Below are 22199 nucleotides of genomic sequence, written 5' to 3'. Positions count from 1 at the left end.
ATGGGTGCGGGTTGGTAAAGGGGGTTCCCAGGACTGATTCGTCTGTCACTCACCGCTGTTGTTAGCCATGTGCACTCTATAATGTACGTATCGTGTGTACGGTCATTTATCGGTTTGCGCATGCAAGACTTACTGGAGGGGTCCTGCTTCGGGATATTTAGCAATTTCCTTTTTCAATATGTTTTCAAATGGAAATGAGATGGGAGAGTTGGAGTCTGTGTGTACATATGGAGATACCACTCATATAAAGCCACGGAGATAAATGGGCTACCTGCTTCCTGTACTGCATTTAGCAGGCACCTCCTTGAATGGCAGGCGTTTATATCATACAGATGTAATCTCTTCATTATTCATCCAACCTGTTATCCCAAGACGCTGGAATGCAGGCACGTGTGGCCACTGCGCCATAGTGGTGTCGTTTTAATTAATAGTTAAATACAAGTCTGATGTTGAGTTGTGAGTGTAATGTCGTTAATTGTAGATGGATTGACAATACCCTGCATGGCATGCAGCGCAACGACTAGAGGTGAGAAAATTAACAAAACATTCAAATATCGTATTTTTTGCAAGTACCAAATAAGATATCATAGTAAAATAATAATTTACACTCCTTTTGTCAATCCACTGCTGGATGAAGGCCTCCTCATACCGCATGGGTCATAGGCAGGGAGCATCGACATGAGCATGGAAGAACAGTCCAACAATGGATGTAGCTACACTGCTCTCTGCTGCACGCAAATATTCTACACTTTTCAAAATGTTATTCCACACGCGGTACTGTATACTGCATATATTTTGTCATCTCATTGTGCATTCACAACTCCTGCAGACCTATGAAAGTGTAAGTCATGAACCCTACGGGGGAGAGAGAGAGGGAGTGGGTTTGAGGATTGGAAGAAGAAGAAAAAAACCAGAAGCGCCACCACTCCCACCCCCCAAAAATGGCTTTTGTCCTCGCACATCTAAGCAAGGTGGGGGGAGAGAAGTGATTGTGGGGAAAAGGCCACAGCAGGGGTGATGTACACGCTCTGGGAATCGCTTCTCAAGTTGCTGGCCCTCTCGATATGGCAGCACGCTTGCGCAGGAGTGAGCTGAAGCCGGCGCAGAGGGGGGAGCGGGCCGGCTATCGGTTAACCTTACACCGGCAGCCGCACCTTCTCAATGGCGTATATGCTGATAAATCAATAGGCCACTGACAGATATCCATTACCCTTTCCCATTCGAATTATAAGTAATGATTTGAACCTCTATTGTGAAGTTTGATTGTTATCGCAAGGGACACCCATCTTACAACGCGGCATCGGCGGTATGCCCTGACCGGCGTAATACCCGGCACCGATGATATGTGGAGAAGAGCTGTCGGTGCAGGTTTAATTGCCTGCAAGATAACTTTTGGTGGATAGGAGGTCAGATGAGATCCGATGCATTCTGGGTGATGTGGTCATAGAAACGGGTGTGACACCGGAGTTAACAAGAAAGATGTTTTTTGGCTGATTGGCTCAAAATTGCTAACTTATTGATCACAAAGGGCTTTGTTTGTAAGCTTTGAAGTTAGGTAACTGTATACATTTTAAACTAAGGCTTGTATTTCCTCGGAGGTCTAAGGTTACCCGACTAATTTAATTGCCCTTTAACCTTCTGGCAGTCTCTCTCTGGTTCTAATGAGACCACGTTTATCACTATCTGCTTATTTCGGCGAGTCCGAAGCTTGTACGCTCACACACTCATTTTGCTAAAGTATGAGGTGTTTTATTTCTATTTCCATTCTTGCAAAACAAATGTGTGTGTCGATTTTCCTAATCCTTACCAGCTTGGGTAAAATACTTTTGGAGTTAGTCATTTGCTAAATTAAACTAATCATGGAATATGTATGCATTCTAGGTATTTTTCTTGTAAAATCTTGAGACATCAAATTGACTGTGGGAAACACATATCGCTATAAGCTGATTGACAGTGATCAAGACTGTGATGCAATAGCAGCCAAAGAACAGAACATTCCTGGGAGGATAACCACAGCAGAGATGGAGATGATTAGATGAGCTGTGAGCACGAGCAAACTGGGATTCTATCACGACTGAGGGGATGGCTATGACGTGGTCAGGCCTTCATCCAGCAGTGGATAGTTCACGACGACATCTTCGTCAGAAGTGCAATCTTTGCCTCGGCACTGAAAACGTATATAATCAACCAACGTCCTCGCTTCATTTGAAAAAAAAGTTTTTCCTTCAACATTTTTTTTCGTGAACTCTAAACGGTAGTGAAATTTGGAAATCATTTTCCACAGCTGCCTGGGGAGTGTTGGAGTTTATTCGTATAATTTAGCAATGTGGTGGAAGAGCGGGCTTTGCCGCACACGCGCTGTCTGGCCGGGACCTAAAACAGGGTTTGAAAAATCCTATTTGGCCTCTCGTTTGTCCGTGACACGGGCGGCCCCTGGCTAAAGATTGCTTTCCGAGATGAACCGTGCTGTGCGGCGAGCGCGGACGTCGTCCGTGGGCGTTTGCCACGTGAGCGCACTTGAACATTGTGTGGCTGTGTCTTTGTGGCCCCATTAGCTTGTAAGTGTCACATTGACCTGTGTTGACTTTATTCCTGTGCCGCCTTTTATGAACAGAAGCTTGTTGTGTGGACTCTTACGCTCGTGCAATGCGTACATTTTGTGCGCTTGCTGCTGGTTTGATTTATTTTAGTTTTTGCTTAATGGAATATGTGTAAAGGTTGTCAGCTTTCGCGACCAATATTATCCATAAAGTAAATTTGTTTGGGTTAGATCACGTAAATATAAATGTGTCGTTAAACCCACCGCCACCCGACAGCCAATGAGTAAGGTCTGTTATGTAAAGGTTGTCTGCATGATTGTATCAGGCAAAGCGATAAAAACAACATGGTGATATATGCATGGTTGTACGTATGCAGGGTTTAATTTCTCCGTTAATATTTTCCTGGGTTACTGATAGTCGACTGGAGAAGGCACGTAAGTGACAAGTAGCCACAGCCATAGTGAGGGATATACTGGATGTGGTGTGCCAGGTGCAGACGTTTGTTCCTGGTAATTTGCACGGACAGACCAAGCTGAAATGAATCCCTCGGTATATGCAAGTGTATGTACATGCCCTGTGCAGTGATTAGCGCACTGCTACAAACCCGACGACCAAAGTTGGTCCCGCTTTTGACCAACATGGGTGACAAATATATCTGAACCGGTGCTGTCTCCCCAAGATCGACTCTGTTGAATGAGTCCTGTTCCTCGTCTGTGTAAACATCAGCGCTACCCACGGCCGGGCGCCACCCACCCCCTCATGTGCCGTGCAGGCCGTCGTAGGCGCTCGCTAACAGCACTTGCCCCAACAGACTATTCAAGACTATATGGGAGATCTTTGTCTTTATACAAGTGAAGCCTTATTGGAGAGAGGGAGGCACACATCTATCCTGAGTCCCGTCATTTGTTTACTGGCTCTGCGTCGGAGACATTTTTTCCACGCAGCCTCAAAAATTACAGAAGTCTTGGGGTTTGCGTTATCCTAAGATGGCCTGGTGCCAGGTCTGTTGAGAGGTGTTATGGGGGAAAGATTTACTTCCATGCACTTAATGCCAAACTGCATGGGATGGCTTTCATTTCCTTGTTTGGCTAAAGACTTGGATTTCCTTAAATGTTGCCTAAATTATGTTACACTGTTCAATAATAAAAAATATTACATTCGTAATGTTGTGGTGGAGGGTAGTTTTAAAACTAAAATGATGCTATTGTTATTTACCAAATGCACCACGTTATAATATTGACGAGCTGTAGAGATAAATTAGTGGCCAATGTGTTATAAACGTAACATTGGGGTGTACATGTGCACATGCATAGCCACTTCCTCCCCCCCCCCCCCATCAAAGTGGAGAATTACTGTTTGATTAATGGTGTTTTCATTAGAAATTCGGTGCCGAATTTCCAATAACATTATATTTCATATACATGTGTGTGTGTGTACCTTATAAGAAATATTTATGTACACTTTGTTATTTCTTTCTCCTCTAGAAGACTCCTGCTTCCCTTGTTCAACTTGCCAAACATTACAGAGGGGGGAAATGTCTTGGAGATGTGGAATGTGGGCCCTGGAAAAGGAAAGAGAATTGTGATCCTCCTCACGTCCTGTTTCAAAGACCCGTGCGCTCGCTCGCGCGCACGCCCGCACAGCGAATAGCCACAGTCGCAACACACAATTGGGTCATCATCTCCTCAGCAGGAGGTTCTACATACATAGTGAATACACACACAGAGACAATGATCCCCCGTGTAGCCTGCGTAGACCGTTGGGGCAAGTGCGGTTTGGCGAGCACAGCGCTCTAGGGTCCTCATTTAAGGTCGATTCAACCTGTGGGAGGCCGAGAGACCGGTTTCAGATGGTGATCCTTTGGTGTTGACCGTGAGCTGGAATTGAACTCGAGTCGCCGGGTTTGCAGCTCGGTAGTGCGCTAACCGTTGCACTACCGTAAGGCGTGTGCGCACATGCACACGCAGACAGTCGTGCGTGCGCACATACGGTCGCGCGCACGGTTGCCTGCGCGAAAGCTGAGAAACGCACGTGTGCGCGCGTCGTTTCATGCGCTTGGCGCCCAGCACAGCCCTGGACACGTGCGTTCCGACCGGGCTATTTATTTGGCATCGCTGCATTTTGGCCAACGAGCGGTTGCACGTGTGCAAGTCGAGACCTGAAGGTTGCGCGCAGTCTTACCGATAATGCTCGTGGGATAAAATTAAATAATCTGCATGCTCGCTCACAAAAACACTTACGCGCCCGTCCTTTTTGCCATATATAGTCGGCTGGGGCCAGTGCTGTTTATCACGTACCTATTAAGGCTGACGTGAAACACGAAAATGCCGTATGACCAACGCCATGCTCGGCTGTCTTTGTCTCCCCAGTGCCGATGTTTAACATACCACATCAGGTGCTTATTTTGGGCCAAGTCAATCTGGGGTAGCACCAGGTCAGGTTCAGCCGCTGATGGTATGCACTCAGGAATTGAACCTGGATTGTTGAGATTCTAGTACAGTGTATTAATAATAATGTCCTTTGGTTTTAATTCACTATAATAAAAACAGTGCCCTTTATTGATATTCACCAAAACCATTAATGTTTTAGTGAATAACAAGATTATTTTTCAGGAGGGTCTGTATTGGGATGTTTAGACAATTCCGTTTTAGACTGTTTGGCTTCGTTTGGGAGCAAACCAGAGTACCCTAACAAAACCCACATATATACACGGGAGAAAAACATTCAAAGCTTTGTGCAATAGATTCAGGAATCTCTTCCTGTTTTGCCATGTCCTGGTCAGCTCCCATCCCAAGCCTCGCCACTGTCACCAATCCCTACACACACTGGCACATCTTTTGTAAGCCCAAAGACAGATCTAGATTCTTCCAAGAGGCTTTAGTCTGCTGGTGCAAGTGCTGCTTGCAAGAACCTATTATGGATAGGACTCCAAACAAGGGGATGCTTTATCCGGCACAATGCCTGGTTGGTTGCCTTTGTCTCATATTCTTAGGTTTTTTCGGTAAAGTCACGTAGGTTAAAAATTAATAAAAGTAAAATAAAAATACAATAAAAATCACGACGTTTCGGAGGCAACACAAGTCTTCAGGAGGAACCGTCACAGCACGATAGCTGTATCACTTGATTCAGCTATCGTGCTGTGACGGTTCCACCTAAAGACGGAAGCTTGTGTTGCCTCCGAAACGTCGTGATTTTTATTTTATTTTTATTTTACTTTTATTAATTTAAAATTTTTACCTACGTGACTTTACCGAAAAAAACCTAAGAATATGAATCCTTGCAGTCACGAAAGCTTCAAATCTAGAATTAATGCTTTTGTCTCCCCAGTGCTGATGCTTACACACACCGCACCAATTTACTCGATAAAAGCTGAATTGACATTGGGAAGGAATAGGACCATTTTCGATGTCACCACTGCCGCTCACCATGGCCGGGAATCAAAGTGCCGTCACCTGGTTCGTAGCGCAGTGAGCTGCTATTGACCGCGCCAGTCACTCCACGCGCACACTCGCACTGCTCGTGCTCGCCACACAAGCACGTACACGCACACGGGAGACGTGGAGAACTCTGGAGCTTGACGTATCTCTCAAATTCGGACCCCCGTTGTTTTCGCAGGTGCATAGGCAGTGGGCCTGGAGAGTGAATACGGTCAAATTTATTAGTGGGAGGGGGGAAAAGAATATTGCAAATTGGCAGTTACACGCATTGCGTGCTGGGACGTTGCTGCGGTGCATTGAATTAAAGTGGAAGATGAGCTTTGCTTAGTATTTCTTTTGTTTCTCACGTTGTCACTTCGACTGGTAAGCGTAGTATCGTTCACAAATGCTTGACATGATAGCCATAGAAACGTCTTGACAACAGGGCAGGAGGAGAGGCAAAAAAACCACTCGGTAAACATCAGAGTTCAACGCGAGAATAGAATTGGTCTCGGAGGTCATTTCCGAATGTTTGACTTTGCAGCCGAAGCCGTTATTAACTATCGGGCGAGTTCCTCCTTTGCGCCATTGTCTCCTGCCACGCGGACGGTAACTTGATCATTGCGGCGTTAAGTCTGGGAGTATGAGTTTGCGAGGTGGGGGAAATGCGTGGGTACTTCGCTCATACGTTCTCCTCCGTTCAATGTCACTTGAAGGTGACGGGTGCCTCTGTCTGCACCGTTGCCGCAGCTTGGGTTTAAACCAGACAACCTTGAGCGAGTTTTCACGAAAATCAGGCTGATCAGCAAGGTCGTGCCTCGTAAATTAAATGCCACTGGTTCGCCAGATGCTATGATCTAAAGCGGATATACGAAGAAAGCAGTGCCCAAAGATTAACTACATTGCAGTATAGAAAATTATTATTTCCACGCCAGGTGAGTTTGTGGGTTTTAAAAAACGTGAAGGTTGCACTTGAGTATCTTCATTGCATATTGCCGGATTGAATAAATGTAATCTATCTTCGGCATATTTACCTATCTTCATATGTAGCTATGCGTCTCTGTCTGTCGTAGTAATAATAATATTATGCTTTGTTTATTTACTAATTTGTTGATTCACAATTGAAACATTTCTTTGTAAAATTAATATATCCTGCCAACAAGAAACATGTTTGATAATATTAAAGGTGCTGACATTAATAATGCTTCTATAATAAATAATACATTGTGCACTATTGCCATCTGCCGTTGTTCCAATATCATCCCAGTGTGCTGACGTCACACAATTGACGCATTGTGCCGCGGCTCGGGGTCATGCGCGGAGTGCTGACGCACTATGCAAACATTGCCTCGAATACAAATACAACTTTCTGGGAAATTATTAGACAAACTGGAGCAGCGCTAATTGCAACTTGATGCAGGAGTCTTGCATGCCCATTGCATCTCGATAACAATGTCTTGAGGGGCTTTTTAGGTTGTGTGTAGTGATTCATTTTTTTCGCGTCGTTCTTATTGGTATGTTGAACACATTCGACGACTATCTAGAAATTTTACTTAAAAATTCATGGCGGTTACAATTCACATGTGCTGGATATCAAATGTACTCAGAAGCAGCATTGATTTTTTTTGCTGTAACAGCTTGCCAGTTGTAAATTTCATTAACGTGGCATCAATTGCGACCACATTTTTGCACGCACGCCCTTAAAACCTCATTCTGAATAAATGAATTAATGGCAGGATTATGTTCACGAAAATCCATACAAATATTTTATAAAATATCACCCGCAACCCAATCTCCTTAAAATATATATAATTTTTTCCCGGAGTGATATTTTTTTTGTGGATGGGGAGGACAAACAATTGGTTAAGCACAGAAAGATATGGAGCCCTGCTCAAATCCTGCAGGGCCAGGGGATAATATGGACACATGCTGCACCTTAATTCTGTGCCCTCCCGCACGCAAGGACCTGGCATTTAGCAGAGCTCGCTCCGGCGCTTTTATCAGGCGGCGCCAGACTGTCTTGTCTCTGAGCGAGCCGGGGTTTGTGGGTGGAAAGAGGAGGGTGGAAGCGAGGGGGTGGGGGGGCTCACTGGCTCTGGTGGTGGTGGTGGTGGCGGTGATGGTAAATAATCTGCACGCCCTTCAGTTGGGAGGAGGCCGCAACGTGCAGAATAATACAGCGGCGGCGTGGGCGGCAAATCCCAGCGGCGTTGGGGATCAGCCACCGTCGTCGCTGCAGCCGAGCATGACTCGCATCGCAGATTTGCCCTCTCTGCCGCAGAATTGGAGGGGAGAAAAAATATAAAGAAATAAAACTGTCCCCCCCCCCTTCCCCGCGCACGTATCCCGCCGGCTGTGCCCTCGTCGCGACGATCCGTGTCGACAATTTTGTGTCGAACACACGACTTTGTAAATCTCAATTCCCATTCCGTTTTTGCCGTCAACGGGGATATTTATTATTAATTCGAGAATTTTTTTGGCGAATTGCATTGCCGTGCAAAATGGAAAGTTGTTTGCGCGACGTTGCTCCGTGCGTTTCTCAGCGCGCGGTAATCTTTAATTGGAATGTGCGGCGCAGTCTAATTCCGTTTGTGGAATTTCGTTGCCGAAGCAAGATTGACTTATTTGTATGTTGCAAATGCATTAGCATAGTATGCAGTTACCTCTCCGTATTTTGATAGTGCGCTGTTCGTTGAAAGCAGGACCCAATTTTTTCATGAATGTAAACCCAAGTACTTTCAGCACATTTCCCGTAACGCACTATTAAGTAGTGTTTACCTTGGAAGCATGAACGCTGCTTTGGGAGCAGCGTGTCGATGGACGAGCCAAAATAATCCGATCGAAACATTTTCTATTCTACTTTATCCTGTGATTCTGGAACATATTTTAGTTTTGCCAGTTTAATCCCCTGCTGATAATCGGCAATAATATTTGTTGTTCTTTACTGTACTGGTTATATTACTAAATTGGAGCTGCTGGAAATAAATAACTGCCATGCATATGAACTACACGGGAACTAATAGGATTTCGAATTTCCAAATCGTTTTGTAGCATTGTAAGATTTTCTCTGGTAAATTGGATGCCCTTGAAGAGCTTTACTATTTTATTGGAGGCTCGCCTGTACTTTTAACTTAATGAGAATGTCACCGCTGCAGGTTTAACGGAAGCCGATAAGGGAGGTTTGGGACAGTTCCCTGAGCCCAGCCAGTAACGTTTGTCCGGTTCTTTCGGTGAAAAACCCGACGCTTGGCCCTGGTTCTGTCGCTCGCTCCATTCCGTAAAGCGGGGAAAAAATAGCAACGCTCTCTGGCCGGTCGAGGGCAGAAGCATTCGAAATTCTGGCGTGCGCCACCGCGGGTTCCGGATGAATTGATGCATTAGGTGGCAAGAAGTGCAGGTGACGCAGGCTGTTTACTCTCCACCCGGATTCCCAGATAATCCACTTGAGAGTCTGGCGATTGGTCTCCTGCTATCCCTCTCACCCGCACTCCCACCTGCACCCCCTCCGCCACCACCACATCACTGGCGACATGGTTGAGGAATCCAGAACGTGCGCTCCAGATTTTTATCGCTTCGCGCGTCAGGACTCGTTACCTTTGCGGGACGGGACCGCGATGCTTTCACTTTCGTTTGTCTTGGGCGGTGAGTTTGTGCTCGTTGTGATTTTGGACGGACCGACCGACGGCCTCTTGACCTCCCTCCACCTCCCACCTCGGTTTCGATTTTTCTCATTCAGCGGGTGGTTTTGCGAGACCATCGTAATAAGCCCTCTTGGGTGAGCAAGGAGTGGTAAAATCTCCTTGGCGTTTAAAAATGCAAAAACGTGCAAACGGATCGCACTTTTCTTCGACATTGCAACTTGACCAAGCTTGATATGTCAAGGAAATAATGTACATTGCATTTTTATTTCCATGGAGATGTGAATTATACACTATGTTATGTAATGTTTGAGGTTAAAGTTCATCCTTTTGCATTTTACATGTACTTTAGGGTGTGATTGGGTCATGCATTACAAAACACTGGTTTGGAAAATTCCGACTTTCAGATATGCTGATCTTTCAGGTATTTCCTCTTAGCCGAATAAAAATGCAAGTGCCTTGCAAATGACACATTCATCAGTCACCCTTAAAGTAACAAATCTTCTGAGGTCGCAGCCAAGAAATGTATTGCAAGACCCGTGTTGTCTGAAGGACAGAGCAATATTTCGTTTAAAAAAATTTCATTCAAACGCCTACAACAGCTGCCCTTAGCGGTCCACGACCCTCTCGCAGGATCTCCGCTTGACATGTGACGTTACTTAAAGCAGTTCACTGCCGTTATTTAATGTTGGATAAGGGGCGCTACCCTGCAAATATTTGTTTAATGCTCCCATTACATTGCGTGGTTAATGCAAAATGTTAAACACTGCACTTTGCTCCGTTTCGCTTTTTGTGTTCTGGAGGGGGTGGGGGGTGGGGTGTGGGGGGTTGGATGCTGCGTGTGGTTTTGGCGAGATGTGCTTTAGCAGGGCACTACTTGCAGGTCCATCCTCGTATACCCAGGAGGCAGAGTTAATTGGGTATAAGCCATACACCTCTCTCTTTCTGTGCGCTGCCTGGAAAGACGGGCCGTGCGCTAGCTTCCCTTTTGGGACGAGCCGCCCCCGCAGCTCATTACGCTGCAGATTACGGCCGGTGCAAGCGAAACAGCCACTTGCGCAGGTCTTGAAGAAGAATACGCAGGCTGGTTCGGCGCACGGGGGGAGGTGGGGGGTGGGGGGTGGTGGGTGGTGGGTGGCCAGTCGTACATATGCACACACGCAATGTATGTAACCCCTTGTCATGGTGTCTCTGTAAAAACGGATATAAAATTGCCCCGTGAAATAACAGAGAGGGGAGAGCGTTAACGTGAACGTACCCAACTGTGATGTCTCTTCTCGTTACATGCAGCAAGGAGTTATGGCAGAAGACGAGGTACTGTAAATTGTTTATTTGTCCTTTTTTTGCCACGGCTCTCAATCTCTAATCCTGCATGTATCTGTGATTTGTTTTTATCTGTTGATGTATTAATTTGTTAATGGTCTTGTATCATTTATTTATTCTTATCGTTGTCACTTTACTTTCCGCCGCCCTCTTTACAAAGTGGTGGACCCGCTGTCTGTTGAATCACGTTGTGCTGCTGCTGGGTGAAGCCACGGCTGGCTGTGCGTGATTCAACAACCCCCTCCCCTCTGATCCAATCGCAAGCTTTGCTGCCTTTCCACCTGCCGCTTCTACATCCTTACCACAGTGATATTTTACCTTTGCTGCCACGGAAATTGTATCACACGCTGGCTGTATTGATTAAACACGGGACGGTAATAATAATTTCGACCAAGAGAAATGATGTGCGGGTGAGCCGTTATTTGCGAAAAGGAACAAATCTTATTGAGGGCTTTTAAAAAACGGAGCTTCTAGGATTCATTCGAGCTGGGATTTTTTAAACTCACTATCACTTAAGATCTCCCTGTTTGAGTCATAAAGTAGTCATGGGAGAAAATTGGAATCTGATATGTGTAGGGTTGTTTCGATCTCTCGGATGTAAATGTAGAACACACAGATGGAATCTGGTCTCCGTTTTGGTAATTGGAGTCTGTAATATAACGTGCAATCAGTAAATGTCCCTTATAGATGCATTGTTTTAAAATGTGCAACTTGTGAAAAATAATGTCACGGATGTTTAACTCCGTAAAGTGTTAAAGCCACTAAATTATATTCAGTCTAAATTCGTACATTAGTGCAGGAAAAATAATAATCAAAACCATCTAAGGTTGATTTTGGAAAAGTATTTAATCAATTGGCTTCAATCTGTGCAAACTACTCCAAGAGGTTATCTCAAGGGAAAAAATAAATATCTTCACATTTTTCTACCAAACTTGAGTCACGTGTGATATAAGCCAAAGGAGCCTATCTCTGTTTGATTGGGCTGTCATGATTTTTTTTAGCAAATTTGTCCCCCGGGGTTCGTAGGCCATTAAGTAACTTAACCTGCCTTGTCTTTCAACAAAGGCGCAGACAGGCAAGATTAACATTTACTTTACACGGTTTAATTCTGTCTAAAGTGCTGTGTAATGGTGAACAAAATTGCGGCCGCCGTTTGATTGCTTACCTTGGTAATTCACGATATAAAATATTAATCTAGTTTGTAAAAAAAAAACCTGGTAAATTTGTTTACACAATAGTGCATAATTTGCAAATGTGGTGTGATTTTTGGAATATCTAATTTATGTAAATTGGGCAAAATCTCAGTGTTGTGACGTGAGCTTAATTTTCCATGCATTGTAAATTCCGCGCACACCTGTGTGTTGGGCATTGCTGACAGAAGGGCTAAATCAACAGAACACGCCACTGAATAATGAACCATAATTTCTCGACGTTATTTTGATAACCTTTTGAATGTACCAGCTGCTTTAGCTTGATACAGTCCTTTGTGTATGATTCTTGACCCACAGATGTGTTGAAAATCAAATGAATTGCAGGGGCCCTTTAAATTAATGTATACTTGTAAAGCAAGATTGCTGTACCAGGGTGGAAACAAAACATAAATTAGGTTTAACGTCAATCAAACATTTCATGATAACTAAATGTTGACCCGCTGATTAACAATTAAACATCTCAATGTTCGTCCCAAATTAAAAGAAAAATGTTACAGTTATGATGGGAACAAATAGCGTTGTTGACCTCTTTATAAATTTGTTCAGCTCCGCTCATTGTCGCCACAACACATTTGTATTCCTTGGAGGTCCGAAGGCAAGCCCAACCGCGATTGAGTCCGTAAAACCTTTCGGCAGTCATTTTGAATTCAATGACACGACGATTGTCAATATTTCCTCATTCATGTAGAAAAATAATATAGCACATTTTTAAATGTTGGTGTAAATAAGACATGTTAGTAATTACACGAAACAAAAATAGTACGTGCAAATGGATGATGCGTTTGTAACGTTTTTATACGTCAAATGCTGCCTTCCAACGTTCGGTCTGATTTAACTAATGCTTGCTACGTTGAGTTTCGTCTTCAATGCCAATGCAGTTTTGTCTTATAGCATTTAACTCTATGCCAAGTATCATTATTATTCTTGGGAATGTAGTGATTCATCGATTAATATTGACTCTAACACATGTATCCAGTCATGTGTGTCAGAATCGATCGCTCTTTCTAATTCATACATGCTTAAACTGCTAGATTCTATGTGACCCACAAAAACAAAAGGACAAATCAATTCATAAATCGAATTGTGACCTCGCAGCAAGAAAATGAATTGACTCCATGAAAATATTCAATTGTTACATCCCTAATATTTTTTTTTATCTTGTCAACTTGGTAAAGCAGTTTAACACGTAGGCTTTCGCGACCAATATTATTCATAATCAACGTTTTTGGGTTTAGATCGCGTTATTTATAAATGTGTCGTAATCCTCCACCACCCGACACGGCCAATCAGTAAAAAAGTGTCACGTTGACAAAAGACAAATAGTTCACTGCTTTAGCCCACCGGTGTGTTGAAGCGTGAAACCACAACATTTACAATTTGAGTACGACGTTTCGCTGGTAAAGCAGGCCACAAAATAGCCAGTAGAAGGGGCTCACGAGTGTAGGCCTGTCCACCAAGCAATTGTGAGCACGCGCAATTGCAGGCCTACGCCTTTATTTTTCCCCACACTGATCGTGAAACATGAGGAATGTAGGGGGGCACCACCGGGTTAGTTAGGGCTTGTGTTTCCCCGTCTGCTTTGTTGAGGCGTCATTGGCGCCGGCATCCCGGGCTTGTCCTGTGCCGCTCACTTTGTCCCCCCCCCGCGCGTATCCGCGAGCGGGTGCTCGGCTGGGCGCGATGAAGCGTGGCAGGATGGAGGAGGAGGAGGCTGCATCATCGGGTTTTAGCAATCGGCAGCGGGCGTCGGCAATTGGTCCTGTGAACTCGAGCCTCGGTTCTAATTGACTGCCCGACGAAGCTATCGGAATTGCGATCCAAAATTTAATGAACCCCTCCCGACGCCCTGATTGCACTCGCCCGATGCGTAATTGCTGCCGGCGTTGCACAAGTTGCCTGGAATGATTGCTTGCAATTTATTCGTAGCATTTTGTGTGTTGATGTATTTGTTTCTTTAAATGTTTTGGCAAATACATAATTTTTGTGGACGTTTTTATATACACGATATATATACGGTATAAATATATACACAACACTGCCTTAATAATTTTTCATAACTTAAACGGTGCAAAAAAAATACAGCTTGGTAATGCAATGTATTAAAATTACAATTTTGCACAATTGTTGCGTAATTATGGTGCGGTAAATGTGGGCGAAATTTTTAATTGAAAGCTACAATTTAAATTGGTGTTCGATTTACTTTTATATGAATTTATGTTTTGGTGGATTTTTTGATGACTTGTATTCTAATTCATTTGCGGCTTGCACTCTATCTATGAAATCTAGTAAGAGCGCTACTTGTTTTTGGTTTTACTTTTTACAAACCAGCATTATACATATTATCCATGCAGCCTGATACAGGGGGTTTCAAAACATCTGAAACTTTCAAAGGGAATTCAGAGGAAATGTGATATTCCCAGCAGATATTATTGGCGTCCTTAATGGAATCTTAAGTTACTCCAGGAATAAAAAATAAACCCTATTACGTCTAATTGCATTTGTCTTTATATGCATATTGGAATCGTTTCAGCGTTCACCACTGGTAGGCTCCTGCTGGTTTGGTAACACCGTGGGGTATTCTTGTTTAGGCAGTGCAAGTGGGATTGCTTGCAGTAGTTGTTTGTGTATTTATGTAGACCTGGTTAAAAAGGGGTTTTGTTTAAACTGAAGGAGAGCCATAACGGAAATGTTTCGCTGACAGTCCCACATCCGCGCGCCCCACTTGGCCCTTGTCAGATAGGAAGTCATCAGTGGGTTGTATGGGGTTCCAGTCAATTTAGTGTGCGTGTGTGTACATTTAGCCGAGTGCAGATATTTGTCTCAATTGTATCATCATTTTCATGTATGTTAATGTTTAAAAAAAAATTTTGGACAAATTGGTTGAAAATAATTTACAACCGTATTTCTGCATTAAAATGTATATTCAAATAAATACTGAAAATAAAGCTTCCATTATACACAATTTATAGTTTACTGAAGACATTTGTAATTCATTGTTACACAACTGAATCATTAGCAAAACAACTACAGTAATTAAATATTGAGCACGACCTTAATTAAAGTTTAAACTGTTTAATGACGGTGTCTTAACAAAATGATAATTTACAAGTGACATTTTAAAATCAATTTGTCTTGGATAACAAGAATATCCACTTGCCTTGAATGTTCTCTTGGTCACCGTAACAAAACATGACAGTTTAGCCATTTATTAGGCTTGTAAGAAAACCATTTCTGCTGTGCGAGGGCTGTTGGTGAAGGTTATTACGAATCTCTGCTGTATTCTAGCATTGTGTTGAAAGTGACGGGCTTGGTAAACCACAAAGTGTGACCTATTTAAACAACCGCAGAAACTGTGGCACAATTTCTGCAATTGAGTGTGCCTTCACAAAAATATATATTTTATGACAGTGTTTTCGTTCTAAGCAGCTGCCTTTTGTTCAGCTGTGCTATCACATTTAGAAGTCAGTAATGGACAAAATTAGTTTCACAAAATGTCGTTCGTATTTGGAAAGAAGCCATCAAATTATTTTGTTCAGATATTGCCAAATTAAGGTCTGCCAAAGAGCCATTGCTTGCTCGACAGATGTATACATTTTTTAAGCCTTTGGCTTCAACGGGATTGCTTTTGGCTAGTGATGTGCTAGATGGCAGTGCTGTATAGTTGTCGGCTTACGCCTTAACCACGTCAAAACATTGCCTGCGAAGCGGAACGCACAAAAATCAGGGGCCAATATCCGCGAAGCTCCACCGCCAGTGCCACGTGCAGGCAGGGAGAGACCCGTGGCGCTTGCTTCGGGTGGAAATAGAAACGGGAAGCGAAAGCGCGGGCAGGCGTTGGGTAGAAACTTGGTCACTGGCAAGAAGCCTACAGATGAAGAGGGGGAGGGCAAAGACAAAAGAAAAAAGTGCGCATCGAGGGCAGTTTGGGTTATGGATCATGGCCAAGTTTGTGGAGTGGCGGGCGGTGTGGTTTGGCATGCGGCTGATGGAAGGCGGCGCGGCGTGTGTCGTGAGCCAACCTCTCCATACAGCCTCTCCATTCCTCCAGGATGTCCTGGTATGCAAAACCACAAGATCGTTTTTTTTCCCCCTTTTACATATTCTCCCCAAGAAATGGTTTATTCCTAACTCCTCCTCCCCCAGCCATTTCTGCCACTCAATTAGAGGCAGCTGCAAACCCTGTGGCTAAAGAGGCGGAGGAGAGAAAATGTCAGTTTATTTGCCCCCCTTCTCTCCCCCCCTCTGCCATTGTGTTTGTGTTTCCCACTGAGCACTCGGGCAAATGCTGTCTACACATCCGTGGCTCGTGACATCTCCTGACCTTGTCCGCCCGCATTTAAAATTGCAATCCCGTTGACACGATTCGTGCGGGAGGAGATGGGAGGCGAAAGGCTACGCACGTGCGAATTCGTCAAAATTACGGATGAGGTGGGGGGTTCCTTTTTAGGCGTTCTTTAAAACGAATGCTGCTCATGATCAGTGCCACGGTGTGGCTTGCAGCTGGTGAAGTGTGCCCTGGCAGGAAGAGGAGATTATTGATCGGCGGCGAGAAAAAAAGTTCAATTACAAGCTCCGCAAATTTTTCAGCAGGAGTGCTCCTGACATGAGCCTTTAAAGAACTCGCTATTGGGTCAAACGGATTTAATTAGAGGGCCAAACGGAGGAATGGTGGCACATGGTGTGGGCGGAAGGAATACCTCAATTATAAAATGTCTCGTCTTTTTGCCAGAGTTGGCGTTAGGTTTATATTAGAAGCGTTTTTTTATTGTTTTTTTCTCCTTTTGGATAAGCGTTCTTAGTTTGTAAAACGTGGAGGAAAAGTACAATGTTAACTTCATTTATGAGTTCAATCATATCTGGAGTACTCCCATGTTAATATAAATATTTTATATAAATATTTTATATAAATATACTGTATATATACAGCAACAACTAGGTATATATGTATGTGGTACTTTTCACATCAGTGTTCGAACACTATATATAATGATTAATCATATTTTCTGTAAAATGTCATTTTAAACTTAATAAATACATTCTTTATTGAAAAAAAAATTGATAATGGCTTATTAATAATGAATCACATCCTCCTTATGCTTTTGGCACTTGTATTAAAATAGAGATCTACATCTTTTAAAATAACATCTTGAGATGCAGTCTTGAGGCAGTTTGTGAATCGAAACTTGTCGTACATGTTTTACAGTATACAATTTTATCCATTTTTACTCGTTATATGATTCCCGGGTCATTGTTATAATGTTTGCATACTTAGGCTTTCTTATGTTTGCTTTATATATGCGTGCTTAAACCATGTCATAACCATGATCGTAAGCAGTGACTTGTAACGGGAAAAAAATAATATCAGCCATTTCAGAGGGAGGGGATGGCATTTTGAATGGCAGGACATATTTAGCAGGATGGCATTTAGAAGAGCGTAACTTGCATAGTTGGAAGCAATTTTTACATCAGCAGCCTTATCTATTGTGGTGCACTGAACACCGCCAAGATTTTCCTACCACGACCAACGCCACCACTCCCTTCCCAGCAACACACCCTGCCTACGGCTGTGATTCCATCCCGTTATTTGCAACACGGCAGTTACCAGGACCGCACGGTCACTTGTTACCATGTGGATGATAAGTTGTGTTTATTATGATAAATATCACGTACATTGTGGTGCCTTTACAAAAACTGTGCAGTCCGTTCTGTGGACACGGTGACGTCACGGTCGCGCGACACTCACCTGATCCGACACTCACCTGATCCTCGTCAGACATTCATTCACCACTTGCCTGATGCTCGCCACTCACCCGGTGAAGCTCCGCCACCCCTCGGACTCCCCCCCCCCCCCTCCACACCCCCCTCCCTCCCCAACGGGGCTGATGTCTCGCAGTCGGCCCCGTGACACCAGGGCGGATAAGCGGCGTTGGGGCCATTTAACCAAATTTGTTGGCCAAAGGTTATTTTTTTTCGAACTTTCGCCTTGTTCACATCAAGTATACATCGTTTGCTTTCAAATGACCCTTCATTCATTGGAATTGGAGGAGCTGTCTATGAGATCTCTTGAGAAGGTCACATGCACACATGCATGCATACATAAATACGTGCAGACTAGCCACTTATGTTTCTGACTTTCATAATAATCATCCATTTATTATGTAGACGTTTCAATTGTTGGCTCAGAGGTAACCCTTTGTAACACATACATACATGCAAGCCTTTGGCTTTGCCACATTACACAGGTGTTTGGTTATTGTGAAAGTTGTACATGCAGATTAGTGGCATATCATTCAGACTTATCGGATGCTGGGTACGGAACGAGCCATCAATAGGACCATACAAGCATACAGCGTGGCCACGTATTACACACCGGGCGTTTGAGATGTTGGGCGAGGGGGAGACCCCCTGCAGCTACGCTCCGTCACGGTGAGAGTGGGCCGGCTGTGTGCGACAGGCCGCTCCTCGCTCTTCCCGCTGGAGGACGGCTTCCTGGACGACGGCCACGGCGATCAGTCGGCCGCCTCGAGCCTCAGCTCCCCGTCGCGCTGCTCTCCACGCAGCCAGAACGGAGAGCACGTGGAGCGCTACTCCCGCAAGGTCTTTGTGGGCGGCCTGCCCCCCGACATCGACGAAGGTAACTCGCTGGGGTGGTGGGCCGCGCGTGGTCTGTCACTGTCGCCGTCATCGCATCGATGTCGAGTGTTGTCATCGGAGTCGTCCGTTGGGGGGGTCGTCGCTATACCCGTCGTCACTGATGCCATTCAGAATCGAAATAATAATATTTAACTAGACTGGAGGGAATCCGATGAACTAAGAAGCTCTTTTTCACAGATGTCCAGTAGGGGCAGGTCAGAACGTTACAACAACAAACAATACAAAAAGATGATAGGAATAATCGCCTCTGTCAATGACCGTCATCACGGTCGTCGCCATTGTTTTCATCGCGCAGTCATATCTGTTGCGTCCACACAATCGATGCCAACACTATCATCATTGGTATAATAATTCTTGCCATGTAACAATCACCATTGCCATCGTCATCATCAAAATTATTTCTATCATAATCCCCATAACCCTTGTCATGGGTGTCATCGTCATCACCACATTTGACAGTACATAAATGTGCCTGTATTGTATTCCTTTTCACATTATGCAGAATAGATTGGCATGACTCGTGCTATGTGTGATACAGCAGCATTACCTTTTGAAAGCAATCCTGTTGTCAGAATACCTACTAGGCATTCTGACAACAGTTATAATGGTTCCCCACCTGCCAATTTCCAACCCCTCTAAAACCACTGGCCAAGCCTTTTGTAATTCACAGCAATCTGGGTACTTATCTAATGTCATGGGATCTTTAATGTCTGCGCACATTAGTATTTGGCATGCTGCTTTCATAATGTTCTCCATAAATGGGGCTGAGATCGGATTATTAGCTCGACATCCTCCACACAAATGCTGACCGTTCCCCCACCGTTGTCAGGATATTAAACACGAGAGGAAAGACCAGCCATAGACCGTATATGTTATCACTCCGAAGCGATTTATCAAGAGTCTGTGACACTACTGTGCGTCCGTCAGCCTGACTGTGTCTGTTGTTTCTCCGCCGCCCGTGGCCTAACGTTGTGCAGATGAGATCACTGCCAGCTTCCGGCGCTTTGGCATGTTGGTCGTTGACTGGCCCCACAAGGCTGAGAGCAAGTCCTACTTTCCTCCTAAAGGTGAGTGTCCCCATTGCGACAACGCCGATATTCTGCAGACTTCCATCGCTTGTCGGTCTTTTCCTGACGGTGAGATGGGCATGGACGGTCCCTTGCTTGCTCACAAGCTGCCCCGATGTACCTCATTTGCATCGGGTTTTATTTGCCAGCTCCCCAAGTTCTCTCCCGTGCAACTGTTCTAATGGCCCTGTGGGGATGTGGGGATTAGCAGTGTGAAATGTGTCAATTTAAAGTTTCTGAAATGCTCTCAAGGTAGAATGGTTAAAGAGTAGTCGTAAAGAAAGTTTATTTGAGCAATCATTATTTTTTAAAGCCTGCAAACTTTGTGCACCTTCTTATCTCTTTCTGAAATAAACCAGCCGCCCCCACAGAATCGAGCTTCTCACGCTGCCTCGGTAGAGCAGTACATGAAGTAGGTCCCCGCTAATCCCCCGCCAACCCCATTGTGCCGTGATCACGAGGGCCCATCGTAATGCTCCGGAGTGAGCGAGAGAGAGTTTCTCACACTAGGATGATGAAATAAGGTACAGTTTTGCAGTCTCAGCTTTATACAGTGAGGTCATGGAAAACGTAGGAATTTATTTTCCAGCAGCTTGCCTCGAACTTGCCCGTGTATTTTTCCGTCTCTGCGGCTATGCCTCGTTAAACACGCACAATCATCTTAATTCACCTCCACTTAGTTTTCCCTCAAATTTAAAACACAGCTCGCTAATAAAAACAGCCGCCGCATTTTTGGAATAAATTTAAGCCATTTTCCCTGCCTAAATATTTGCCGAAACGTTTAACTTATTTGGAAAGTTAAACTTAGTTTGGAAAATATCCTGTAATGTCCTCTGATGGTAAGTAATGGTAATTGTCGTGTCCAAGAGAGCGTAAGTCGAAGAGACGGAGCGATGAAATCAGCTAGTGTGCAGGTACCATGTGGAGTTACATTGTACGATTGCCAGAGGTGGTGGTTGGGTTGGGGAGGCTTTCATCCAGCAGTGGAATGACTATGGCGGATGATGATAGATTGCCATTGTAAAGCGATGATTTGATCCGCTGCAATTAGAGGCAAAGTGACATCCGTAATTTAAGGGCTGTTGCGTCCACATTTGGGCCTAACAGTGTGCCGATATGTCAACGGCTCATGCTTACTTGTCTCTTCACAACATACATATAGAGAAGGTGTATATGAATCGGTGCCCCTGCCAAACTTATGCACTGAAATATAAAAAAAAGTTGAAATATTGCCTTGTCTTAATTTTGCACGCACAACAAAAGTTAAAATTGCATATACTAAACCCGGGCGGGTTATAAAATTGTCCATATTGCATTCTGAATGTAAATCAAATCCCATTACCCACCAATCATTGCCAGGCCAAGCATTCAATATCGGAGCCTATGAGCTCTCCAGTCCATTTTATATTCAGACTCTTAAATTGGATTCTCCAACACGCATTTTGTAATGGTCTCTCTGCGGAAGCGTCGGTGGAATGGATTTTGTGAGTAATCACCCCCGATGCATATTGGCAAATGGGCCCCGTATGTTTTATGTATAAAGTCTGTAATAGAGATATGCTTTCTTTCCCTGCAAGACTCTTTAGATGTGAAAACTATTGTTCAACCTTGTCCTAATGCACCTGCAATTATGCACGTGTCCAAGTAGTTTGAGATGTGCTCTGTTATGTGACAATAGGTCAAGTTTTATTGTTTTGGAACTTTCTAGCAGTAAAAGGTGCAAATGTTCACAAGCAATGTGCGATAAAAATTAATTGGCTTTGCTGCTAACCTGGCCATCTCTAGCGAGGTTGTTTTATCTTTTTACTTGTCTCCAACTGGTTATTAACGTCCTGTTCTTTTTTAAAACTACTTTTAGTGACATCCGAGACCCAAACTTTCTTCCTCGGTTATTACATCGCACAAAGGGGTTCGTGAAATTCATTCTGCTGCTTTGGTGGAGAGAGGGTCTTCATGTGATTTCCATTGCAATGTGTGATTTAACTTTTCAATTGGTGACTGAGCAAGAAATTACCTGGGAAATGCATAGACTTTGCACAGAATTCTTTATGCGGACAAGATTGAAAAAAGGCAAAAGGAGAGGTTTCCATTTCTAATATTTTAGATTATGCCAAGCTTTGATTTCTCCGATGTTTTTCTTGTGATCGAGTCATTACTTTCAAACGGAATGTGCATGTATGTTATTTGTATTCTTTCCAACATTAATAATACAAGAAACTGTCAGCATGCTTGTATTTGTGAGTGCATGTTTGTGTACAAGCCCCTGAATGCTTGTTTGTGTGTAAATGTATCTGGGAGGCAGTAGTGTTGTGGTTAGCTTACTGTGCTATGAACCCGGTTCGATTCCTGC

At 44.0% G+C, this 22199-nt stretch overlaps 1 protein-coding gene across 2 annotated transcripts in view; it reads left to right on the top strand.

The window, feature by feature from the left end:
• CPEB3 (cytoplasmic polyadenylation element binding protein 3) overlaps positions 1 to 22199 on the top strand; it is a 94535-nt gene that overhangs the window by 41723 nt on the left and 30613 nt on the right. The window contains exons 4-6 of one of the 2 annotated variants that reach the window (XM_061556528.1): positions 10885 to 10908; positions 18583 to 18762; positions 19760 to 19849. In XM_061556528.1, coding sequence (XP_061412512.1) covers positions 10885 to 10908; positions 18583 to 18762; positions 19760 to 19849 — 294 coding nt within the window. The remainder of the gene's footprint in view (positions 1 to 10884; positions 10909 to 18582; positions 18763 to 19759; positions 19850 to 22199) is intronic. The other variant, XM_061556529.1, reaches the window with a different exon arrangement.

The sequence above is a fragment of the Lethenteron reissneri genome, chromosome 22 (assembly GCF_015708825.2).
Source record: "Lethenteron reissneri isolate LAM-NWPU_2019-01 chromosome 22, ASM1570882v1, whole genome shotgun sequence".
NCBI classification, from domain to species: Eukaryota; Metazoa; Chordata; class Hyperoartia; order Petromyzontiformes; family Petromyzontidae; genus Lethenteron; species Lethenteron reissneri.
This window is presented reverse-complemented; position numbering and strand designations above follow the sequence as displayed.